This window comes from Haliotis asinina, chromosome 3, assembly GCF_037392515.1.
Source record: "Haliotis asinina isolate JCU_RB_2024 chromosome 3, JCU_Hal_asi_v2, whole genome shotgun sequence".
Taxonomy (NCBI): Eukaryota; Metazoa; Mollusca; class Gastropoda; order Lepetellida; family Haliotidae; genus Haliotis; species Haliotis asinina.
Window position 1 is genome coordinate 35385425 of NC_090282.1, and position 16264 is coordinate 35401688.

Sequence of the window (16264 nt, forward strand, 5' to 3'; positions counted from 1 at the left end):
TTGTATCTTCTTAAATTGTGAAACAAATTATTATGTAGCAGCATTTTCAGGAACAGATTGTGTAAAGTACAAATATCACAGATGGGCCATTATACGCTCCCATTTCTGGTGTGCCTCATAGTGATATTGCTGGAATATTGCTAAAACTGGCATAAAAGCATGACTCTGATCTCTTTCCTTAACATTGGCCACTAGAATATGCACCACATGCCACCTAAGTACCACTGGGTATGTGGCTGGATAGTTTTAAAGTTCCCCATTTTCGTGACTTGTTTTGTTAAGTTGACAATTTCATTCTATGGTTGTAAACACAGTCTTATTCTGATGCTACAATCACCATATAATCATGGTTACAGCTACTCCATGTGTGTATGGACCAGCCCAGCTGGAAGTGGTGCGACCCCTTTGATATCAACACCGAGACAAGCGTGATCCGAGCAGTCACTGCCAAGGACCAGAGTTACACTGTCATCATTAAGATCAAACAGCTGACCAACACCCAGAAACAGGTAGAACAGCATGTCACTTATGCTGAACCATTGTTTATGGTGTCAGTCCTTAGATGGTGTGGTCCAGTTGTGATTATACGCACACCACCATCATAAGGCTGGAATATTTCTTAATGTGGCAACTGATATACAAACATGAAAACCTACACCTTATAGGGAAGGTCACATGACTTTTGGGGTTATGAAAGTACAGTTTGAGAACACTGGGTGAGATGAAACTTGCTACTGCATGTATCAAAAATACATGTGTACTGTAAAACATACCCATGCATATGGTGAAAAGTTGAGGGAAAGAGGCTTTTTTTTTCTTCTTAATACAAGAACAAGGTTGAAGTCAAGAGATCTCTTGAGACCTTTTTGAATTCAGACAAATAATGAACACGTAGCTCAGAAATTGTTGGTTGAGGGTAGAGTGGTAGAGTGAGTGTTATAGAAGCTATGATATAAAGTTCTTTACATTATTATATAGCTTGTGATGTACACCTAGATAGAATGAAGCATCAGCCCACTGAAATTTGCATATATCCCAACCTTAGATGTATGTTTTGAATCTCTTGACATATGACACTGATCTTATTTCAAAAAAATCTCAGCATTGGTACCATCTGGGGTGCGAGGTGGGCGAGCTGGCTAAGGCACCAAGCCACCAAGCTTGTGATCCAGCGATGTTGAAGTGTTGGGATCGAGCCTACCTGTGACTGGGTGTAAAAACCTTGGAGTCAACTTTGTGTGCAGACTCTTTCAGTGTTGTCACAACCCCTAGTGTACAGTACACAACCCTGTGCACTTAAAAGAACCCATGAATCCGTTGGTATATGACCAGATGGTGGCCACATGAATACGTGCAAACACCTAGTTGTGGGCACAGCAACGTGAAGTGAACTTGGACAAAGTACTGTGACTATGTGTCCCAGTCCACCCCGCTGTGAATGGGTACCTCATTAGGATGAGAGAGCCACAATAAACTCGGTGCACCAAGTGTCAGCAAGAGTTGTATACTCCCCAGGGAGTTGAGATTGAAATGTGATGTGCTGTGATCACATCCAGTGATCGAGGGAAAAAATGCCAGCGCCTTGAGCATGCACAAATAAATATCCTTTATTATATCATATCCTATCATCTGAAATGTTAATCTGATGACTATATATATCCAGATGGATAGTGTTGTATCATTTCATAGAGAGCAGAAGCAGCTTGAAAGATAGTCAGCTATTGCATTTCAGCAGAAGCAACACGTTAAAAGATCATGAATTTTGTTTTCGCCACCTCAACATTTGTAGGTTTCAGTTAGCTATTTTTAGGGTACAGTGTGAAAAAGTGGAGCTTTCATACACCAGTGTATTTAAAGCCATGCTGAACCTTTAATGTAAATTAGATGCACAAAGTCTCCATCAGTCAGTGTCTCTGCAGATCATCATCAGTGGTCAGCTTGTCATGTCCAGTCGCCTCTCTCAGCACATGGAGGTCAGTCTGATGACCTCAGGGGGAGACAACTCTGTGAAGGAGAACACATGTATCCTTGGTGCTGGTCACACAGCGCCGTCATTCATTGTGGAGCAGGAGGAGGTTGTAGGGGTGAAGTTCCGGGTGCTTGGTCTGAAGACATCGTGGTCACAGGAAGTACATGTCAATGGGGACAGGATGAAGGAGAATGGACTGGTCAAGGTAAGTCCCATAGTTTTGGGTCACTTTGGACATGGATAAAGGATTTTCTTGCATTTGCACTGGTATTTGTAGCCGACAATTCCAAAATTGTGTTGAATTTCATCATGAGGTCAGAACAATTTTTTTTTTTTGTTTTACAGATTTTTAGCCTCAGAAAATGTAAAGGCAGGAGGGAAAAAAGTAAATAAAATGATCAGTCAAAGTAGTATTCCATATAAATAATATAAGTATTTTACTTCTGGCAGTTTATGAAGTGTATTTGGGGTTAAAAACAACCTAAAAGAAATTTCTTTGTAAGTTTACATGTTTGGTCAATAAAAACATTAGGATTTTATTTTTTGAACCGGGAAAATATTTACAATATACACACCATGTATCAACAATTACTGGCAGAAGGGCCTGGGGAGGCCAAATGAGCTGAAGCGCCATAAGTTAGAGTTGCCTCCTTTAGTGATGCTTGGATCCAGAGTTAATGGATTCATGAATTCATGCTGTAGTCTTTCCCAGTTAGGATGTGGTGTATATGCCAAATACATTGCATTGTATTTTTTGTTTAAGAATAAACCCAGCAGAGAATTACATTAGGTCAACTCATGACTTTATAATGTAAACTCATGCTACTTATGTGCTGTCAGTGATCAAGCACTGCACGTTATATAATTTGGGTGACACTCACATTTGTTGCAGATCCCCCTTCCAGACAAGTCTACATACATCCATGTCTGGTGCCGAATCTTCTGTCAGCACTTCAAAACGCAAGTACAGACTCTGGTAAGTAGGTCAGGCAAGGTCATGGTTATGATGCAAGGTCATCATGTATATTTGACATTCATGAGTCAAGGTCACCAGTTATTGTATTAGTAAGTAAGTGTGGTATATTCCAGCAATATCATAGCAGGCGACACCAGAAACTGGCTGTACATACTCCACCATGTGGAGAACTGAACCCAGGCAGAACAAGCAAGTTGTATGACCACTGGGCTTCACCACTGCCTCGGATGCTCTTACAACATATGATACTTGTTGTCCATGTACATAAGACTGTCAGTGAGATTCAGGGTAGAGAAAGATTCTTGTACTTCTTGGTTAGAATTGGTAATTTTTCATTATCTTTGTATTACCTTGAACTAAGTTTTCTATAATCTTATTCCATTCATAGGAAAATTATATATCTTAATACATATCCTCTTGCCCATCACGCATGAAGATGCGGGTTAGAATTGACCTTCAGTAACCCATACTTGTTGTAAGAGGGGACAGATGGGATCGGATGATCAGGCTCGCTGACTTGGTTGACACATGTCAACTGTTACCATTTGTGCAGATCAGTGCTCATGCTGTTGATCAGTGGATTGTCTGGTCTAGAATAGATTATTTACAGGCCGCCGGCATATAACTGGAATATTGCAGAGTGTGGCATAAAACTAAACTCACTCACTCCTCTTGCTTTGTGTGCCCTGCGAGAGACGTACTTACTCAGAACAGCAACTTTGTAAACTAGTTTTGAAAACATTAAGTGATCCATCGGATGTGTGGATTGAGTTGCCAGCAGTGTATGAGACTGATGTCCTGTCATAACACTGAAGACCAGGGACATTCAACGATGTAGATAGACAAACTTGTTTTCTGATAAGATTGGGACACTAAGTTTTCTGAGTGGTAAAATTTACCTATCATACCAAAGGTCTTGACTGACCACAGCCTGCTGTGATATTGCTGGAATATTATTGACGACAGCTTAAAACTGTTCTTACACATTAACTCAACTACTCTATTCTTACGGAGGACTCGGCGTTTTAAACAAGATCCAAAACTGGTTATGACAACACCATTCTATAAACAGCTTGAGTGTTATCTTTGGGAAACAAACACAGAGGGCATTTTAGGAAATAGTGTTACAGGAATAATATATTGTTTTGAGAAATATTGGACATGGGAGCAGATCGGTGTATGTATATTTAACCATGTGGTGTTGTAGGTCTTCGCGCCTTTCAGTAACACTTGATGACTACCTTTTTCATGGCTTGATTCCTGATAAGATTTTGACAGGCTATTATTGTGGAAGTAACTGTTAGAATCTTTCACAGATGAAAACTGCACATTGTACATTGGTATTGTTGACTCTGTTTTTGTGTATGTAGGACTTTTGTTTATTGTTATTGTTTATTGATGTGGTGTTGATGTTGTATAGATATATGCAGGATTGATTATATGTCTGAGCATATGGATAAATTGTTGTCTTTGAGTGTTTTGTGACAATTATGTTTGCTTGAGATTGATACTGCAAGTAAAACTACATTTATTATTAGACAAGTGGCCAGTAACTACCAATGCTCACTGATGAACTAATGTTCAAAGTTTTGATAAAGGAACAGTGTGTGCTAAGTTTATGACAGAATATGTGTATCCCATTGAACTTATGTGATAAAAACCAAGTAAAAATTAAAAATGCTAATTAACAACAAGACCCTTTACCAAGGAGCATTTTAGCTTGATTCACCTGCAATTGAGTCAAAATTACTTAGATGACATGAATTATGTGAATTTATTTGTGGGTTTTAAATGTTAAAATTTCTTTGCTACATATTCTCGAAAACATGGCAAATCTAAGCACGCCTAATGTTTGTCGACATTTCAAAATAAAATATTTATTGAAAATAACAGTGGTGTCAACCGAAGTAACATCACCCAGGAAATGCTTTCCTAACAACTGACTCTCATAGTTTAGCAGTAAAAGTTCTTCAGACAGATATCAACAAAATTGAAAAAAAAGTTTAATGAAGTATCCCTTTTGCCAAGGTGAATGTCATGATATTCAAACAGGGAATGAACAAAACTATGCTGATCAGTATATATAAGATATTTTCATGTGTAGTGAGTCGTCCAGAAAATATCCTTGATATAGTCCTGTTCAACAAGGTTTTTCAACTACCAGCCCACATTCCATTAAGTCTGTTAACACTGAGTGTTATGTTGCCAGTACATGTTATTCTCTTTGAGCGAGATATTATCCATCATCAGAATTATTAACTCTTGTTTTTATCAATCCGTTTATAAGGACACTAAATTGATAATGACTGCAACCAAACGAATGGTGAGTTCCCTTATTCTGCCTCATACTATGGCTGTCAAAGTTGTTGGATATTTCTCCTGGTGTTTATTCTTTCACTTGTAGTCTGTTTTGATGTCAATCAAGGCAATTGCAGTAACGTTCACTTTGAAAATCACACTCAGATGCTCAGAAACGTTTGTTACCTGTGTAACTTAAGCGGCCATTTTCTTTAAAAACAGAAGAAAATTATTTACACTGTCTTTAGTTGTTAAACCAAAGCCAAAGATATTTGGTTATAAGTTGATGTGAAGGAACTGTCCAAAATCATGAATGTGAAATCAGTTTGTATGTATATCATTTGAGATTCATGTCACTGATTGAACACAGTGAACAGTGGTTTGCTGATTGCGGAGGAATCGATATTTGTCAGAATTAGCAGGTTCTTTTCAGTGTTGAGTGCATAATATATACTAGTCAAAATAAGTTCAAATATGCTCAGTTCCTTCATATCACCATAGCTAATCTGTTAAGTTATACATTTATGGCAAACTCTGGTACTCAAATAAAAGAGAGATATGGACCACACTTTGAGTATTGTGTATATCCATTGGAAACTGAATTTGTTGTCTTTGATGGACATATTGTTATACATTATATTTCTCTTTTTAATACTACAATCAGTCTGTCATGCCAGAACAGGCTAATTATAGAAATATGAAAAGATCAGGTTCTAATGTGAAGGAAATGGGTGGACCCTAACTTTCTTTGAGTAGCATATTTTATTGACTCGATAATAGAGTGTTGTGTTTGGTTGACAGTTACTTCCATGCTTGTGTGGGGCATCCATGTGCTTTTGCTGTGCCTCATCATTTAAAGATCTATATCATGGGATTGTATGCAGCTGTCTCCAGTTGGGACATTATCTGCTGTCATCATGTTTTTCAGTGTTGTTTTTCTTTAATTTTGTTTTAGTTTCTTTTAGATTAGTGAAATAATGAGAAAGTGGTTTTTGTTCTATCCTGAAGTCACAATGTGATCTACTGCCTCCTTTCACAAAGCACAAAGGTGATCTTAAGTCAGTAAGGTAACCTAAGTGCAATGTTGCAGAATGGGAGTTGAGGTTAACCTTAGTAATGGTTGCTTTGTGAAGGGAGGTCCTGGTCTCTCTGTCCACTAAACTAAGAATTAGTTGTACTCTTTAGTTTCTGTTGACTTTGAGATGGAGCTTTTGTCTGTTTAACAGTTGTTTCTGTAATTAGTTATTTTTATGTGTTTTTCAAGGCTACTGCAGATATTTTTATTTTTTTATTTTTTATGAATGAATTTGATGATAAATGAATGCTTTGTTTTCTTATGACACAGGTTTTGGTGGTTATATATTTGTGGGGTAAATGAACCCTTAATACTGTCTGTATTTTGCAGTTTGGAGAAAAACTTGAAACACTCACGTAAATCTTTGAATACTAGTCTGTCTTGAATAAAAACAAACAATGACCATTTGTTTGACTGAGAGTTCTGACAGTGACATTATTAGTAGTGAAAATACTGTGAATCACTGTAATTGTTGTCTGGAAGGGCATTTGAACAGACTGAGGGCTCCTGCAAAGGATAATTCTCATATAACATAACGTTAATGTTGTATTATGTCCTAAATGGATAGATTGTGCAGCTACTCCTAAAATGAGCAAAACAACAAGCAGCAGTATAGTTTTTGTGGCTGTGGTAAATATCTCACAAAGGAGGTCACTGACTTAAAGATAGTGATCGAGTGGGCTTCACACATCGTACCAAAGTCGGGAATTAAACGCAGGCCTTTGCTATGACAAACAAATACTTTAACCACTTGGCTACCCTGATTTAAAAATATCAATGTCATAGATGACAGTGTAGTATGAGGAAGAAATGAGAAAATGAATCATAAAGTCAGGCATTGCCATATTGCTCTCCAGGCTCAGATCCTACAGGAGTAATGTATGGGATATTCAGGACATGAGAAACACCAACTCACAATATACACTGCCTGATGTTAAGTTTAATTTGCTGTAGAAAGTATACTTTCATTAATTTTTGGTTTGAGATTATTTACTCTCTTGCTTACTCTGGGGAAAAGAAGTTTGCCAAACTGGCTGTTATAATCATGATAATGATTGTGAGCACAAATATGATTATTTACATACTTTGTCAATTACTTTTATGTGATCTGCTCCCACCCTGTGATAGGTGCTGCTGACCCCCCTATACATCCTGCGCTCCCACCTGCCCCGGCCCCTGTATGTGGACATGGACACGCCCAGACTGAAACAGCAGCAGCAGCTGCAGGTATCTGGGCAGGCCTACGAGTATCAGCTGCATTGTGTGGGAGGGGACATCACCCACAACCTGGCTTTCAGACTGGCGTAAGTACCCACCTTATCTAGTAGTGTGTGACTGTAACATCTTACTGAGACAGTGGGAGTGGACATCACCCGCAACCTGTCTTTCAGACTGGCATAAGTACCCACATGGTGTGAGACTGTACTGTTGTACTTAGACAGTTGTCCATCTAGTAACACAAACATCTGCAGAATTTGGTGCAACTACATTTGAGCTTGGGAATTTTACACAATGTTTAATTCACAGTGCTAGCACATTTTGAATCTGAATCCCAACCATACAGTTCTTGTTTAAAAGTGTTTTATTCTTGCAGCATCTTTTTGCCCCATTCAGCATCTTGTTGTCTTGTAGTGTTTCGAATTAGATATGGATGTCACACAGTTTTATTGTCTTAATGTCAAACATTAAAACAAAACTTCAAGGACCTTGCTTTTTTCCCCAACTGTCATGTTAGAGACTGTGTGTTGTGTTACAGTCCGACCCTTCCCAAGTCCAGCCCCCCTCTAGTGCTGTCCACAGGCCTCATTGACCAGGTGGAGCACCACACACCAGGCAGGGTGGACATTGACCAGCTGTGTTATGACCAGCCCACTAACCCCTCTCTCACCTGGCCATACTGCTTCCCTGACATGGACAGGTAAGTTTTTGTCACATTGGTTTGCAATAGTTGTGAGATTCATAGTCCATGTTTGTATATGGAGTAGTCTTGAATTATTGAAAACTGTTTCATTTTGCTGTAGTTTCCCCAAGAGACAGAAAATTACAAATTAATCAGGTTCTATTGTCAGACATTTCTTTAGTCCATATATTTTCTTTGCATGTGTAGGAGGCTTTCTGAATGTTGGAATGGGGGTACTTAGAAAGCAAATGTTGAATAAAAACCAAAACAGTTTCTTTAGTTTCCCTTAAGTTCAAACATTCAATTTTCATTATGTAGCACCACATTACTTTCAGTTTTGAACAGTTTCAGGTGTCCATGTCAGAGTATTTTGATATCTAAGTGCCTTATCAGTAAGAGAGGCCATTTTGGGGAAAATCTAAAAATAAAGTTTCATAAAGGTTACCTTTGTTCCATCATCAGGGGCTTGATATTCTGATTTGATAGCAGTAGCTGACCAATAGGAGTTGAGTAGCTGACCAATAGGAGTTGAGTAGCTGACCAATAGGAGTTGAGTAGTTAGTAATGTCACTATTATTCCTTGAATACCGGTGTGTAAATTTCCTTTCTAACAGTCAGTCCAGGGATTCTCGCTGAGTCTTTTTTGTGATGAGATCATGTTGTTTTCTGTTGACACAGTTTGGAGCCCTTTGGCAGCTTTCCTCCCACTAAGACATCCTGCTTGTCGGAGGCTGAGACTGATGTCCAGCAGCCAAGTGTGGACCTGAGTATCCGCTTGTCAGAGTACATGCCGGGCTGTAGCACCCTCCTTGTGGACATCACACCCTGGTGCCTCATCACCAACCTCAGTGGCATCACACTCGTCCTCCTCAACACCTCGGGCAAGCTGTCTGACATCCCACATGGCAAGACCTACACACCACCTGCCTTTCAGGTTAGATCTAGGGATCATTGTACAGATCATTCTTAGTCTGACATCCCAAGACACCACCCGCCTTCTAGGTTAGTAGGGATTTGGGGATCATTGTACAGATCATTCTTAGTCTGACATCCCTAAACACTACCCGCCTTCCAGCTTAGTAGGGATCTAGGGATCACTGTACAGATCATTCTTAGTCTGACATCCCTAAACACCACCCACCTACCAGTTTAGTAGGGATCACAGGATCATTGTACAGATCATTGTGATCATAACTTCTATACTTTATCATAAACTTATGAGAGTCTTTGTGCTAATGTTGTTTTGTAAACTGACACCCTGTCTTCTTCAGCAAAAAGTGAACATATTTGAGCTAGGAGGCAATCAGAAGCTTTCAGTTACCTCCTGTTCATCTGGACTTTCTTAGTGATTAAATCCTGCTTTGAGATGACCACAGATTGGAGCAAAGACATCTGACTACTAAGAAAGTTTAATCCCAATCATGTGTTACTTCTTCATCAGTGTTTTCATGTCATCTGTACGGTTTCCAACAAAAGACACCAAATAGAACTGTGTTCACAAGGAGGCCAATGTGAAGCTCTAACAGTTATGATGAAAATGCAAAGTTACGATGAATTTTGAAAGAGCGGTCAATGATGTGAATGTTGAGTGTGTGGACAGGTCATTCACTAGTTCCATTAGTGATCACTTTTCTGGTTTTTGGGAGTGGGGTAACCTACAGGTTAAAACATTTGCGCCACATGCTGAAGACCAGGGTTCAATCACCCACATTGGTACATTTTGTGAAGCCCATTTCTGGTGTACATTGCTGGAATACTGCTGAAAGCGTTGTAAAACTAAACTCATTCACTCACATCTGGTTTAGTTTGTGTCATGCACTTCCAAACTGGGAGCACCTTTGGAATACAGCACCACAACTTCTCATGAGGACCATTTGGGTTAGGTTAAACTAACCTGACCTAACCTAACCTAACCCCAACTTAACCCTAACCCAAACCCTAATCACCTACAATTATGTTAAAGAGTATCGTGATGTGTTTTTAATGTTTATGGAGCTGTATTCTAAAGGTCAGCCCTAATTTGTGTAATGTTCCAGGACAATGAGTTCCATATTGGCCTGCATCACAAGGGTAAGGTGTTGACCACTCCAGCCATTCCTATATCAGAGGACGAGGTTGCCAACAAGAGGTACAGCCCTGACCTTGGGCGTGTTCTGTTTGTGGATGGCTATGTCCATACGACCATCAGGATCCCTGGAGACAACCCTCAGGTACCACGATACAGAAAAACACCTCAACTGTCTCTTGTCTTCCTCTGATTTGTCACAGCTCCATATTATATTTAGGATTCTATTTAAATAGAGTAAAGATTCTACTGCTTCTTGGGTTTGAGTCCCATCCTGGTTTTGAACCCATACTCTCAGAATCAGGCTGTGTGGGTAAGTGTAAAAGTGTATTTCCAAAACGAAGACATGTTACATAACCACTTTCTATTCCTTGCTTTTGGGAATTAGAGCTGTGTCAATTAACCCTTATCTGAGAAGTATACAACGTACTTAACAACTGTCACATTTGTCCCCTTTACAAAATAACATTCAACAAAGTCTACCCTGCAAATATTGGTAGGTGTAACATTATGACAAGGACCCATTAGAAAACATTTGCTGGTGTATGAATGACAGTCAATTGCCGTAAGTTTCCAGCAATTACTTGTCATTTAACTCTGTTTTAATTCCATATATCATAAACACAATTATTCAACCGTCCCTTATGCTTTGCTATGGATCATAACTGTAAAATAACAAATGTAAGTCACCAAGTTGTCAAAATACAACTATCAGTTTCCTATTTCAGGCCATGTTTCTAAATGTTGTCTCTGAGATGAAGCAGGACATGAGAATAGTAACAATCAGGGAGAGGTTCGCGATAACCAACTTAACGTCTGCCCAGTTTGAGCTGCGTCTGCTGGCTGTGCCACTTGGTCATTCCAAGGTTAACTGGAGGAATAAGAGTTATTCCCAGTCTCCAGAACTTATTCCATCTCACAAGAATGTGGAAAAGGCGGAAGAAAATGTTCGCTCTCTTTTGACTTGGAGTTTGATTCTGCCTGAAAATGAAGAAATTCTAGACTCAGGGTTTGTTCACTACCTTGCAATAAGAGAAACAACAGATTCTTCAGAAATGGAGAGTTCAAAATGGTCTCTACCTCTCCGACTTGCTTCAAACAAAGATGGGGCAAGGTTGTGTGTTTCTGTGCCAAACTGCAAACCAGATGAAGCTTTCACGAAACCTTATTGTGTCACTGCCAAAATTCACGATGGTGTAACGTACCTTGTTATGGCAAAGGACTGTGGACCAATGTGTGTCATCACGAACAACTGTTCCTTTCCAATCGTCTTTGGTCAGGCTCTGATGAACATTACACTCTCAGGTTTGTTGCATATCTTAAGGCGCAATATTTCAAAATTTGCATACGTGAATTTTGTAACTTCTCAGTTTGATTTATTTTGATCAAATGGGTTATGAAATCAGTTTGCTTGCTTGTTGATTGCATGCCATTATGTGCCAGTGATGTGGATCATTGCTCGCATTATCAGTCTCTGGAATATCTGTCTTGATTATTTATATTTCTTTGTTATAAAGCTGGAGTAATACTAAGGTAGTATAAATTAACCAATAGGCAAAATCAATTTTTTATATTTTTCCATGCCAGAAAAATTTGGCAACAGAATAGTTCCCCAGTACACCATGTGAGACACCCAGACTAATGAGGATAAGTGGGTTAGATTTTGTGATGTGCTAGTCATGTTATCATTGTTATACTATGTAATGTGCATTCAATGAAATTAACAAATTTATGAATTTACGACTGCTCACTTTTCGACATATTCAGGTACTGTGGTTCAAGAGGAAGCGGAGCTACTGGATGACCTCCCAACCCTTGACCCTGGCAGCTCCACCCACTACACAATGCCTTACGTTAACAATCAATACCCTGCAACAGATGCCATTACGTATCCCAGAATGCATTTCTGTGCTAACTTGTCTCAGGATGATGGCTCTTTCAAACGCAGTACTTGGAGCAGCGGAGTTGATGTTATGTCAAACAATGACACTTTTGTCAAACTTCCGGATGTAGCCGACATCAAGGTCCAGTCCAGGAAGATTGCTATGGTAACACACATAACAATCGAACCAATCAGCAAAGCAGAGATATCAGCCAAGGAGATCCGTAGTCGGTTGAAAGGTGCAGAAACAAAAACTAAGGTGGTTGAAGTTACACCAGAAAGCATTGAAGCTGTATCTCCTGGTGTAGATGTATCAAAAACTGAAAGTAAAGTTGTAAGGATGAAAGACAGATCAGGATCTGTTTATGTTGCTGGTGTGTTCATAGAGCAGGTATCCTTTGTAATGCTGGATGAGACAACATCGACAGAGACAGTGTCAGAGGTGTTGAGGCTGTGTTGTGACAACGTCTACGCTGCCCACTTCCCAGTCAGTACGTCAGCAGACAGCACTGAGGCCAAGTCTTGTATCTCACTGTCCATGGGGACAATACAGGCGGACAACCAGCAGTATGGCCAGGGTCAGTACGACTTCCCGGTACTTCTGGTCAAGCAGAAGACCGAGGAGATGAACATGCCAGACCTTGAGAAGATGACGGTGACAGAGAAACACGCCGTCCTCCGCTTGTCCAGCTTCCTCCATGCTCAGCTTGTTCTGACTGCTGATGATGCTGGTAACACTGTGACGGAGTCTGTGGAACTGTCCCTGTCTCCCCTTTCTCTGTACATAGACGACACCTTCATTTACAGGCTGCTCAGGGAAGTGGAAGGATTCATTCCCAATATTTTACACTGTGATAGAAACAAGCCGATCAAGGTGAAACGTTTGCCCAAATGTGTTGAATCAACTGCTGTGGCTCTGAGTGAGCCTGTGCGGGTTCATTACTTATGTATTCATCCCATCAGTATGTTGTTGAGTGTCCATGCTTCAATGAAGTTGTTCCTGGCATCGGATCATACGCCGCTGTCATTTGGCAAGTTTGAGAGGAAGAACTTGTACACTAGTTGTCATCAGTTGACCAGAGCGCTGGCTATGCACTATGCCTCTGGAGCTATCTTCAGAGCAGGTACAGCAATAACATCATCGTACCTTGTCTTAGTTGTAGCCATTATAAATATGCAGAAAATATTGTCAGGTTCAGTGTCATTGTCTTAATGGGCGATTGAAATGGTTTCACAAAAATACTTTTATTCATGACCAAGAGACAAAACCCAGTGGCAGCTTGACTGTTTGAATGAGTTTAGAGCAACTGACAAGGTTTGAGTTCTAATCATTGTCATGGCTATTGACTGATAACGATCCAGTATGTTGGTAAGATATTTCTAAACTCACCAGTGATACAGAAGAGTGTCTTATTGAAAGATATAATCATAAAAAGGGTCTAATGTCATATATCTTCAGCCAAATCAAGTTTCTGTAAAGGTATTGTTTTGACTGGAACTGCATATCAACATGGATGATGTCTTTGGCTTGGTGTTCCAGTTATTGTCTGTTTGTGGTGTACTTCATCAAACCTGCCTATAAGTATTGGTGTTTTTTGTTTCAGGTATTGTTGTTGGTTCTCTTGAGATTCTGGGAAACCCGACAGGACTGGTGCGGAGTATTGGGACAGGAGTAGCAGACATGTTCCGGTTGCCGTACACGGGTCTTACACGAGGACCAGGGGCCTTCATCGGAGGAATCTCAGGAGGAATGTCATCCCTGTTGAGGAATGTTTCAGCTGGTAGGGAACAAACATTTTCAAAATTTGTTAAAAATATTGTCCTTTTCTTGGGACATTAAGGAGGTACTTGTCATTGTTCTAAAATGTACAATGGTAGTGTGTTTTGTAGAGTGCCATCTGTAAACTTATGCTTGTACCCGTCAGGGATGATCACATCTGTGACCAACTTCGCGTCCAGTGTTTCAAGGAACATGGACCGTCTGTCTCTCGATGAAGGCCACCTACAGAGACAGGAAGAGAACAGACGGAATCGTCCTGTTGGTGTGTCGGATGGCCTGAAACAAGGACTTACTGGCTTCGGGATCAGCTTGCTGGGTAAGTATTAGATAACATACACATGTGATTGTTATGCATAGTGTCTGCTTCATGTAACTGTGTGATGTTTGTGTATGTCTGTGGCCAGTAAGCTTCAATGATCATCTGACGGAATGGTCATTTCAATTAGATGCCTCTTTTGAGTTTGTTCTGTATGTGATGCAGTCGAAAAAAGGCAGTGATACCCTGTTGCTTTTGCCCTGTTGATGTTCTCTTGCTTTACTGTCACAGGGTACTGTCCTTATTAAAGCTGCATTAAGATACTGCATGTACCCATTCTGTCATGCTTGTGGCATGCACTTTTATGCCCTGTTGTCTTATACCTACTGTCACAACTATTAAATGTTAAATGATACTCTGTTTTCTGTGAGGAAGGAATCTTTGGTAGATGCACATTTTACTAATACTATTCATAGTATTATGCAGTGATACTGTTTTGATGCAGTTGATTTAGATAGTACTGTTTGTCAGTTTTGACAACCTCCCTGTTTTGTTGTAGGTGCTGTGGCTGGCTTAGCGGACCAGCCCATCCAGAGCCTCATCAGCCGCTCCCAGAGTGAGCGGCCAACATCAACATCAGCTGCAGCAACAGGGCTGGTGGCAGGAATGGGGAAGGGGCTGGTGGGCATCGTCACTAAGCCTATAGGTGGAGCTGCAGAGTTTGTCTCTCAGACTGGACAAGGTAGATACTTCCCAACACCTGTTATTAGTTATATCTATGAATGGTCTATGAATCGAAGTCATCTTCTTTACAGAGATATGATTTGTTTTTTCTTTACATCTTGTACTCGTCTGTTATTAATCTGAAGGAGCTATGTCTTTGCTGCCTGTCAGTAAGGTTCTGTTATGTTCGTGCAGGTATACTCCATGGAACTGGCCTTGGTAATCTCCCTGAGAGACGGCTTCCTCCAACACCCCAATCCTGCAGTGAGGCCAAGAATGGAGTGTACAAGTACACACAGTAAGTAATTCTGTCTAAACTGCTTCTATTGGTGTATGTGGAGGAGCTGTCACTTGCAGATGACAAATGTCCATGTAGCTGTAATGACTAGACAGACGTCAGTTACCTCCATGACCACTTACAGTCAGAAATAGTAACTGCTGTGTGACAATCATCGTGTATGAATAGTACTATTTACTGGTAAACTGATATTTGGTCAGTAAAAATATTTTGTCTGATTTTGACCGAAGATGTCCAAAAGTAGCAAATGACTTCCTGTCTCCCAAATTATTCCCTCCCCCAAATTATATACCCTGTGCTCCAATAAGCAGTTGTCTTTATTAGAACAGTTCAAATAGCAGTGCTTAGAGGACATCAATATATTATATTCATATACACTCATAACATATATTTTGTTGATAACAAACACCCGGAAAACACCTTACTGTATTTTGTCCAATCCCAGGAAGATCTTCAGTTCCCTGCCAACCACAGATATGCTACTCGCAGTCGATGGCCTTCACCTTGACCTAACTGGGTTGGAAGTGGAGGTCACCCTGCTGCTGACGCCTGAAATATTGTTTGTGGTGAGCTCAGAAGAAGATTCCCAACAGCAGGCATTTGCGGTGGGTGAGCTGGAGATGACTGAGTGCCCTTCTGATGATACACTCATCACCATAGTCTGGAATGACAGTTACTACAAGACTACTGTGGAGGTAAGTTGTCCTAATTGTCACTGGTCAACTATGATTCTTCACAGGTTTTGTACTCAACATGTTCCTGTATCTCCTTTGAATACTAATACCCAGTTGGCAGGCTAGTTTATTTACAAGTAATCAGGACATTATTTATTATTATTGGATATTTATGTAGTGCACATATCCATGCAACTAGTACATGCTCAAGGTGCTGGTACTTTTCCCCTAGATCATAGGATGTCAATCTCAACGGCACATTGTATTATCAAGCCTCAGCCTTGCCACTGTCTGCTCTTTTACATTAGTTTGGTCTCAGGCAGTGGGAGGGGTATTTTGGGTACATCTTGACATTGCCTTTCTAAAGT

General features: G+C 40.2%; 1 protein-coding gene across 1 annotated transcript in view; it reads left to right on the top strand.

The window, feature by feature from the left end:
* The window catches only part of LOC137277883 (intermembrane lipid transfer protein VPS13B-like), a 57148-nt gene that overhangs the window by 35133 nt on the left and 5751 nt on the right, over positions 1-16264 (top strand). Inside the window, exons 36-49 of the mRNA XM_067809869.1 lie at positions 357-509; positions 1920-2174; positions 2862-2945; positions 7447-7622; positions 8075-8236; positions 8897-9152; positions 10255-10428; positions 11012-11588; positions 12051-13289; positions 13770-13946; positions 14091-14261; positions 14761-14943; positions 15120-15222; positions 15668-15917. Of these exons, the coding sequence (XP_067665970.1) occupies positions 357-509; positions 1920-2174; positions 2862-2945; positions 7447-7622; positions 8075-8236; positions 8897-9152; positions 10255-10428; positions 11012-11588; positions 12051-13289; positions 13770-13946; positions 14091-14261; positions 14761-14943; positions 15120-15222; positions 15668-15917 (3960 nt within the window). The remainder of the gene's footprint in view (positions 1-356; positions 510-1919; positions 2175-2861; positions 2946-7446; positions 7623-8074; positions 8237-8896; positions 9153-10254; positions 10429-11011; positions 11589-12050; positions 13290-13769; positions 13947-14090; positions 14262-14760; positions 14944-15119; positions 15223-15667; positions 15918-16264) is intronic.